The 10353-nt window shown below is 37.2% G+C and overlaps 1 protein-coding gene, 1 long non-coding RNA gene and 1 other non-coding gene across 3 annotated transcripts in view; 2 read left to right on the top strand and 1 right to left on the bottom strand.

Moving 5' to 3' along the window:
- Positions 1 to 6563, bottom strand: part of LOC116701307 (uncharacterized) — a 32630-nt gene extending 26067 nt beyond the window's left edge. The window contains exons 1-2 of the long non-coding RNA XR_004334891.1: positions 6215 to 6563; positions 5998 to 6081 (exon numbers count right to left, since the gene is read on the bottom strand). This is a non-coding gene — a long non-coding RNA (uncharacterized LOC116701307). The remainder of the gene's footprint in view (positions 1 to 5997; positions 6082 to 6214) is intronic.
- A 193-nt stretch (positions 6564 to 6756) lies between these two features.
- trnae-uuc (transfer RNA glutamic acid (anticodon UUC)) lies at positions 6757 to 6828 on the top strand. Its single transcript has one exon. It is a non-coding gene; the product is annotated as a tRNA-Glu (tRNA).
- A 2467-nt stretch (positions 6829 to 9295) lies between these two features.
- Positions 9296 to 10353, top strand: part of bet1 (Bet1 golgi vesicular membrane trafficking protein) — a 1765-nt gene continuing 707 nt past the window's right edge. Inside the window, exons 1-3 of the mRNA XM_032534937.1 lie at positions 9296 to 9566; positions 9777 to 9883; positions 10109 to 10165. Of these exons, the coding sequence (XP_032390828.1) occupies positions 9548 to 9566; positions 9777 to 9883; positions 10109 to 10165 (183 nt within the window). The 5' untranslated portion in view covers positions 9296 to 9547. The remainder of the gene's footprint in view (positions 9567 to 9776; positions 9884 to 10108; positions 10166 to 10353) is intronic.

Below are 10353 nucleotides of genomic sequence, written 5' to 3'. Positions count from 1 at the left end.
AAGCGCCACTTTTAAGATTTACCGTTTTATCATTTTTTGGTCTAATGTTTGTGTACACAGAGAAAAATTTTAGGTTTTAACAACTCACTGTAGCTCTAGGTTTTCCCGGTTGCCGTCCATCTAGAAAGTCAAAAATAGTCGAGGGAGGAGAGTAAAGATGGAATGCTCATACAGCTTAGTTCCATATAAATGCACGGTTAATTTGTTGTTTTGTCATTAGTGAAAAACAATACTGACCTTGTAGTTGCGATCATAGAAGGGCCCCTAAATCTCCCATTCAAAAGGCCATTTGACCCAAAAAAACAATAATACAGTTAGTCTTAAAAGTTGCGCTTCCGTCCTAATTATGCTTTTAAATTAAAGTTTCACTCGGGTACGTTCACAACAACACCCTAGGTTGCATTTTGGCGAGAGTTACCCTTTAGGTGCAGTTTGGAGTATTTTGAGTATTTCCATTTTATGCTACTTTGTACTTCTACTCCATTACATTGTTGAAGTAAATTCATAACTCACTCCATACTAACTACTTTTGAAAGCTTTAGTTGTTTGTTACTTACTGGCAAATAAAATATAAAAAAATAAAAAAAGTTGTTATGAACTACAATACAATATAGAAACATCAGTGGGAAAGTTCATACTAGGCCTTGGGAATGGTTTGACAAAAAATGAACTAATGAAAAAAATATTTTTTGTCTAATTGTACAAAGTATGATAAGGCCCACTACATGGCCTTTGGCAACTTATGGCCCATGTTTCTTCCAAGGTGGCAAACCATTCAATGCCCTTTCAAAAGTGGTAATTACGCACCCAAAGTGTGTTAAATAGGAAAGTGAGCACTGGTGAAATCTGATCAAGACTAAATACTGACCAAAAAAAAATTTAAAAACTGCAAAGGTAATAGAGCTGTCAGTGCTGTGTTAGTAATGTTGTATTGTATATCATAATTAAAAAATATTTACTTTCAAAGTAGTATTGCAGATTGTATGTGGGAAGAATGTACTCCATAGTTGCACTTTTGCACTGTAGCAATCAGCTTCAGACTGAATGATGCAAAGTTAGAAAGTATTTCAGCATGATTACCATAATGCAAGATAATTTCCACCAGGTGTAGTTTCACTTACATTCTGTTGCATCATGCCTTGAGGTAAATTGATTCAAATGAGTTGATTGAATCTCAAGGCATCTGTGTAGCTAATGGACATGAAAGTGTGTTCAGCAAAGCACCCTGGGTCAGGTGAGTGCAGTCGGTGACCAAACGCACTTTGCCAGATGATTTAGAAGTAAAGCTGTGCAGTAGAAACGATAGAAAGTGGGAACTGGAGTTGAATGGCTTAAAACAAATATATTGCATTTCGTCTTTTTTTGTTTTCTGTCCAACAAATCAGTTTCCGCTGTGTTAAAGATAATGCAACTACTACATGCCACAACTATGTATATGGATGTATTTTCCATTCTGTGGTGGTATGGTTGCATTCCAAAGGAAATGTCTTTCTATCTATCTGTCTGTCTGTCTGTCTGTCTGAGACAGACAGAGGAAGTATAAAGGGCAAAGCCCGGGAGTCAGATGACATTACATCAAGGGTCAGATAAGAAGACAGTGATGTAATTTGCAATCAGACACATTTTGAATGACACGTATTGATAAAATGTCAGCTTTAAGAAAGATCTATATTGTCTTGTTTACATTATAATCACAGTGAATACCACCCAGTGGGGTGAGCAACGCTAAAGTTAATCAACATTTCATTTCTTTTGTAAATGGAGTTGCATCTTCTTTGTCAAGGGATTCGGTTTCAGTGTCAACCAATGAATCAAAGCTTGAATGGGGAATTTGGCTGCGTTTCCATTGGGATTCAAGGGGGTCATCAGGTTGCTGACACAGACACACTCAGCGGCAAACACACAGATGCACAGATGAGACGAGTGAATAATAACATGGATCCAGCAGGGTGACAACTTATTTTAGTCTGAGTAATAGTCTTGTTCATTAGGAGTGACAAGGGATCCCCTGAAGGAATTCAGCTGCATGGAATAGCCGTAAAGCTAATATGTGAGCTTTTAAAGATGAATTTGGGAAAGGAACATCCCTAACCCTCCATCAACCTATCTTTCTCTTAATTTTCTACTTTAGGAGTGCTTTCTTTGTAATGGCTACCTACCATTCCTGCTAAAGTAATAAGATGACACATTGTAATTAAACTGGATAATGCAAAATGACAATACATAAGCTATACAATGATTTAAATAGAAAATGTCTTAATAAGAAATTGTGAAACGGGGAACCTGAAAAATTGCACATTGTATTTGCATGTAAACACATACATGCACACACATATCCGCATCTGCTCTAAATATAGACAAGGTTTCATAGAGCGCTGAGTTCTCTCTGGCGTAATAACACATGTTGTTCTGTGTTTTAAAACAGCTTCTCCCTAAGCTTTTGTTTTCATTTGGAAAGTTAAAATGTCTGGCATTCACAATGCTGCAGAACATTTTGTTTAATGTGCTGCTTATTTCACAGATTACTCCATAATTTCCCAGTGGTCATCAGCCTTACAGATCTCAGGAAAGTCATGAAATCCTACTCTCATCACCATACTGATCAAGAAAAAAGAGCCGCGTGGAGCAATCTGCAGTATGTCCTTATGTACTCAAACCTGCTTACTTTCCCTCTCCTCAAAGCCTTTGTTTTTATATTTGGCTCTGACAGACTGAAATACAACAATTTGAAATATGTAGCCTACAGATAGAGTGTATATAATGTGTATACACTCCATTTATATATACACATTATACAGTATATGTATATTGTATACATTATACAAAAACTAATAAATTCAATTATTAAAATAAACCAACCTTGTGGCATTCACTTCTATTTTTCATTAAGAATTTTGTATTCAGAAATGCATTTTTTTTTTTTAAAGGTCAGTTTTTATTTTATAATTGCAATGTCTCCAATGACACTTCACGGTAGCTAAGAATTGAATTATCTGAAGTCCGGTAAAAAAAAAAACTCATGCAAACGAAGCTGGTGAAAGTGTGTTTCCATCCAACGGCTTTAAAGCGAGTAAAATCCTGTGCGTGATGACGTCACATGGTGTTTTGCGGTCAAATTGCTATATCAAATTGATTTGAGACATTTTAAGGTGTTTCCATTCATTTTCGCACTGAATTACACAACATTCAAGAAAACGTTTGCGAACAGAGTTTTGCTGGACAAAATGGATCGCGCCATCTACCAACACACGATCAATATTACACAAGTTGTAACAGTGTTTATGTGCCACGGCGAGACAACTCTTTTTTGTCTTGCTGTTTGAGTGCCTTCCATTTACTCTGAAGGACGTCCCACAGCTTGTTGTAACCTTTGTTGGCCATTTTGTTTGTGAGTTCCTAATAAATAATGGCATTTCTTAGATTTTTGCTATCTAAAATAGCTGTGATATTTTGCTTTGCAAATTAAATTCAAAAAGTCTCTTGTCTTCTCGTTCGCACTTACATTTGTCTTTGTTGACACCCGCCATGCGTGCAAACAGAGCGGAAATATTGGGCGGAAATGAACTAAAACTTCTTCTTCTTTGTTTTGTGGCGGGTTGCAACCATAAAATGACCTAAAACTTAATTGCAATTCTTTATTTATTCGGCAAATAACGTTTCCATCAGCGTTTATCGCATGAGCCGTATATCGATCAAGCTAAAATCCGATGAGACCGAACGTATTTCCTTTGAGTTGATTTTCATGAATTTCAATTCAATTTTACTGTTTCCATAAGGCATTTTTCATTCAAAATCACTTCATTTTAATAAAAACGTGTGGATGGAAACATAGCTATTGTAGTTGTCACCAGTACCCGCCCCCTCATCTTTCAGCCAATCACATGTGCTCACAGTCTCTTAGCAGGCTAACCAAATATTACCAAAATGTAGCAAGCTAGCTCTTGTTAGCTAGAGCAAAATCAATGCTAAAATTCTGAAATAAACACATTCCACAGTTATAGTACTGTAGCCTCTCTTTTATCTGTGTACATTCTAGCTACTTAACTAGACAGCTGATTAGCCAGGTTGGCTCGTGAGCTCTTTGCAGCTCCCTTATTTTTACATGCAGACTTTTTCATTGGCTCTTGTAGCCAAACTGATCCAGATGGCTTGCAGGTATAGTTAGGGCAAAGGTGATTGGCTGAGAGGTAAGGAGGAGGCACAACTCCGTTGTCATGTGAGACTAAAAACATTGTAAATAAAAGGCATTATGAAATAAAAAAATGAAATTGAAATGAAAATGATTTAATATTTCATAATAATGAATAGAGTTAAACTAGTTCATAAAAAAATAAGTCTCATTGCTTAATTTTTTAGATTAGGATATATTTGACTTTGTGTTCATGTGATTACTTACTTTAATGTCTTAAATATTGAACACTGTGGGGCTCCACGGGTTCCCTCGAGTTGGCTGTTTGACTTTTGTTTACACTCCATCCTCTCCCTCTCACTTACACTCCTCTCTCACTGCCTTCCACATAACAATCCTACTACTAATGAATTAAAGAATTTAGGTCCATTCTGAACAACACGGCCATCTATTCAGAATCCAGATCCTCATATAATAACAATTTACAAGCCAGAAAATGTTAAGCATGACTAAAGGGCTGGCAGAATTCTTTTAACTGCAGTTCAAAGCAATGTTAAGTGTGGGAATCAAAATCCTTTATCCCGAGACTAATAGTAGGAAGCACAATCGGGTCCTTTTGATCTTTCCTCCGGCATGTTTTTCTCTCCACTTCTACTCCTCCGTCATCTGACTCATTCATCGCTCCATTCTCTGGAGAAATTATGCTAATCAGTGCTGAGACAGATGAACATTTCTCATTTTCAGCTAATAACGATCACTGCCAAATCACAGTAGCACTTCCCATACACTTCCATATTACTTTCATTCAGGGCCAGAGCGGGACTCATTGTTTTAGCCCTGGATTTTCATGCCTCAGACTAGAGGCCGATACCAATGCGAATATTTGGTTATTTAAAAATCCGATATGTTGATGTATTGGCCGATATATAAAAAAATGTAAATCCAGAAATGCATTACAAAACAGAAACAGATTTCCCTAACATTAGTTATTTGTAGTTATTTATGAGTTCTCACTAAAATAATATAATAATAATTTGTTTTATTTATCAATCCGCCAATATATCGGTCGGGCTCTACCTCAGACCTTAGTTGATGATGACTGACGTGATATATTAAAATAATGTAATTAAAACCTTAGTCTAGAAGTCTGCAATAGCACACTGTTCTCTACAGATTACATTACTACATTGTGATGCGGTGTATTTTTATAAAATGTTATTGAGTGTTGCTTTACAATATAGATGTATTAGAAAAGTTACCAACAGTATACAACAAAATGTAATGTTCAACAATATCAGAATGTATTTTCTGAGCAAATTAATGTGTTCACAGATATCCAAACCTTGCAAAGACATAAAAGAGTATATAAAAATGTAAAATAAAAATAAATAAAGAATACAATAAAAATGTATTCCACTTTCTAATGACCTATCATCTTTTTTGTATAATGTTTCATATTAGTTTCATCTTATTCTCTTTCAATATACTGTATTTACTATTCTACTTTAAATGATACAAATCATAATTGGTCATTAGTAACATCTGGGCATAGAAAGTGTTTATATTTTAACTAATTTGATTCTGCTTGCTTGCTCCCACACTGTGGCACAACAGCTTACCTATGCCTTCCACACTGACAACAGACTAAATGTATGTTAAACAATGTCATATTTCTCAGCACTAATCTCTTTTTACAAAGCTTTGACATCATGTCATTCTCATTATTGTAGTCTAGAATCATCTGGCATCACTGATTAATCATCTGGCATCATTGATTATATCTGAGGAGTTTTTTTCATATAGGCCAGGTCTACACCACACTCTTCATTAATAATGCTTGTAAATTTTCACTCAATGAGCAGTCCTACCTGTCCACCTGGAGCTGGTGCTTGGTACTGGCTCTTCATTATCACGTCTAGCAGCAAACTGGACTTCTGGCTGCTACTCAGGAGCTGCAAGATAAAGTTTGATTCAAAACATGAACGGTGGTTTGCAGGCAACGTTGTATTATGTTTTGCGCGACCGCACGTCCCAAAAAGAATGATAGAGAAAGACATGACTCTGGTCCTAACTAGCTTAGCTTACCCGTCACATCGTCTTCATTTTCTTTCACTTTCGCTGTTTTAATGAAAAAGTTCCTCAGTTTGGGTCACTTGGCCACATCACTTTGAACTTTCCGGTTTTTATTTCTTGCCTTTTCAGCTTTCTATTAGCCTATCCATTTTTTACAGCTTATTTTTGCTCGACGGTAGCATTCTCCAGCACGCACCACTAACTGAAGGGTAGCCTACCATTGAGTGTGCGACGGTTTGTTTGTTTTTTAGCGAGATGCCGTCGGAAGAGTCCAAATGCAAATACGTCATTACGCTGCACTCTGGAGTGGGCCTCGAGAAAAATAAAATAAAAATAATAAATTAAAAGAGTGGACTGCGAGTGTAGGTGGGGTCAGCTGAGAAAAAAACATTGTTCGACGTTTTAGGGAAAACACGTAATTGCTTTCTTGTAGAGAGTTAGATGAGAAGATTGAAACCACATGCAAGTTATTCACTAGTGAGCTTTAAAAGAGCGTTTTTATCAAATATGTCACTTTTAGGACACGGTCATAATGGGGCGTTGTGTAACTCAAGTCCCATATGGTCTAGCGGTTAGGATTCCTGGTTTTCACCCAGGCGGCCCGGGTTCGACTCCCGGTATGGGAACTGTGGTTTTGATTAATAATAGCCCCCTCTCCTGAAAATAGCATTGCAGAGTGAATTGTCATTGTGAAGATTTAAAAAGAACATGTTTACATACTTCTGTGAGCTAACTTTGTGGGAAGTTTTGAATGGAGAGGATTGCTTTCTGAAGAGCAGAAGGTGATACACTGGTAAGAGCATTTATTAACATATAGCAACATGTATCCAGTCAATTTAAATAGCTCACCTAACTTCATGTAGTATTTTATGTGGTGTTTTCTTTTGCAGGGTTCATATGTTCCACCAAAACAAGGTCTTGCAATGCGAGACTAGAGAGACTAGTAACTTAGTCCAGCAATAGCCAAGCACTGCTGATGTGCACTCATAGGAATCCCTAACTGCTAACTGTAATTATCAGTGTAATATCATGATGTGTAAATAACAATGGAGTAAAAAAAATATTGAATTTCACCAAAGCGATTAAACAACTGATTCTTCTTATTTCTATCCACCAAACAGTCACAAGAGTGATTTCATTCCTCTCGTTTACTCTCTAAAAGAAAGTGCATTTCTCAAAATGTTGAACTATTCCTGGAATTATCCCTGATATTACATGGATTATCCTTGAGAAGCTTTTGCCAAATCATGTGTCTGATGTCCTCACTGCAGAAAATAACCGATGGTATTGACCACAGAACACATTCAAATCTGGTAAAGACATTTAGGCCAGAATATGTACATAATATACAACATGGATGCCTGTAACACACAGCTTACTGTGTACACAGGACTGCTTAGGCATATGTGTGTGTGTACACTCAAGCCAACATGTGTGTGTTAAGTGTGCTCAGGATTCAATGAGGATTAAGTCCAGTTTCTAAACGTCCAAATGTCTTTCTCCACTCTAAAGACCCATCTGATAAATCCAATCCTCTCAGATCCACAACGGCTGCACAGTTCAATCAATATCCTCAGTTTCTGTGACACGTGTGCCAAGATCATGCATGCAGCAAGGCCTTTGGGCAATACATAAAAAGATGAGTGCTGGCACATTAAAATGCATTATGGTAGACAGGATCTTAAAGTTGTATGTATTTAAAAGATGGATTGGATTGGAATGAATTAACATCACGAAAGTCATCTTTAATCTCCTATATCATATTGGCTGTCTCCTGCAATAACGGCACAAGGCCAGGTGAGGGATGATGGATGCGGGGGTAAGGAAAGCTAATCACTGCTAAACAGCACCTCTAGGACTTTGGAAATATTGAGATACTCTTTTCTATCCTACAGAGCATGGATGGATGTGTCAGTAAGCCCCCGTTATTAAATCACCAAAGGATATTCATCTGAAAGGAAACAATCTGTCTGTCTAAAAGGAACATCATAGAATTTTCTCCTTAAAATCATAAGTTTCTCCCATCAAAGATTGACCCATTGCTGTGTGTTGCTTTGGGTCTGTGTTCCAAAGATAATCTGTTGTTTTTCTTCTTAACTACGGCACTTTGTCTTGATAATTACATTTATTATATATGTCAGATAGTTTGAAATAATTGGGTCTGTTTTTGTGTTAAGATAGAGCAACTGGTAATAACCTGGCCACCAATCATATGACTAATGCTTTTTGGTCCAGATTGGGTATACCAATACACATGTACAATCAAAAAGACACAAAAACACAATATTTCGATGTTTTCACCTCAATATGACGAAGCCATGAAATAGTTATTTTATTGAAAGAAACAGAAAATAATTATTGAGTGGTTCTTCCGACTTTGCATCAGAGGTCCAACAGCAAATTAAAAATAATGTTTGAATTCTTGTGACAACTTGTGTTATTGTTCCTGTAGCAGAAAATCCATAACAGCTCCCATTATACTGAGCATTTTAATAATCATTAAACAACAACCTCATAATAATAATAAAAACGTGACAGTAAAGGAAAGAAAAGATTTTCAGTCATTGAAACTGTCACAGTATTGGGAAAGATCATGCAATGTTTACTGTTGACTCACAATGATTACTTAAATAAATATTGTTTCAGTCCGTCCAGCATCCACAGCCAGAAACCAGTCAATAGAGATGGATTGGGTTTGCTTTGTTACGCTAATTTTGATGTAAAGTTAAGTTGCAGGGCTTTTAAACAAATCCCCTGTATTTTTAATCTGTTTATTGATCCCCAATGGGGAAAGTACAATTTACACTCTGTGTCCACACTTTGTTAGTTATCACACACACTCTTAAACTACACACACACATGCTCAGGACCTGTACATGCACTAATGGAGAGATGTCAGAGTGAGTGGGCTGCCAGCCAAACCAGCGCCCTGAGTGGTTGGGGGGGGGGTACGGTGTCTTGCTCAAGAGCACCTGGCAGTGCCCAGGAGGAGAAATGGCATGTCTCCAGCCACTAATCCACACTCTGTACATTTTTGGTCCATACGGTGTCTTGAACCAGTGACCCTCCGGTTCCCAACCCTAGTTCTTACGGACTGAGCAAATCACAGTCACTAGACTGGATCTGACCATAGACAGTTAAAGACACTGACACACAAACACGCTACGCGGCTTTTTCAGGCAAGAATTGTCCTCGTCGGCCACCGTATGATGTCGTGGCGTTTGCTGTAGTGTTCAAATTTGCCAGTGACCAGATTATCGTTAGCTGTAATTTCTATCTAATTTTGTCTGAATTTGTTTTCGTACACGTTATACAGACCCTAACGTTAACCGTCAGTTGTTCAAGATGAGGCGCGCCGGCTTGGGTAAGTGACAGACGTAACGACAACGTTACATCTTCATGTTAAACTCGTATGTTAGCTAGCTAACAGCTAACGTTAGCTAGAGAATGTTGTCACCAAAATGTGACTGAATGTGCGTTGTTGTGTACTCCCGGGCCAAGTTTATACAACCCTACAAGCTCCATAGGACTACAATACCGATAAATAGCAAACTAACTGTGTTGTTACATTAAGGTGAAGGAGGCACTGGGAATTATGTCGCAAGTGGATACAGTGTGTATGAAGAGGAAAATGAACATCTGCAAGAGGGACTGAGATCTAAAGTCAGCGCTTTGAAAAGTGTAAGTAGTTAGCTATTGATATTTTTATTATTGTTATTGGTGAATGCTACATAAACGACGTCTGAGTTGGCCACTTTGAAATAGTTAGCTATGGTTGTCCTAGCCTAATGTTAAAAGCTAAAATCTTTTACTATTTTAACGTTAAAGGTCTGAAATAATGTACGCTTAGCCTATTGCTTTATTGTTTACTACTTACTGATATTGATATAGTGTTGATATTTACAGCTTTCTATCGACATTGGAACGGAAGTCAAATACCAGAATAAAGTGCTGGAGGAGATGGTGAGTTTAATACAACTATTTCTACCAGGTAGTAAGAAGTACTTCTTACAAGTAAATGTGCTGCATTCTAATCTTACTTAAGTACATAACTATTGGCAGCAACATGTACTTACACAATAAACAGTAAAAACATTTATTTTAGTCTATGCTATACCCAGCAACACTGTCTCTAATCAGTCTGTTTACTG

The sequence above is a fragment of the Etheostoma spectabile genome, chromosome 14, assembly GCF_008692095.1.
Source record: "Etheostoma spectabile isolate EspeVRDwgs_2016 chromosome 14, UIUC_Espe_1.0, whole genome shotgun sequence".
In the NCBI taxonomy this organism is placed as follows: domain Eukaryota; kingdom Metazoa; phylum Chordata; class Actinopteri; order Perciformes; family Percidae; genus Etheostoma; species Etheostoma spectabile.
The sequence above is the reverse complement of the archived record's forward strand: the minus strand, read 5'-3'. Positions and strand labels throughout refer to the sequence as shown.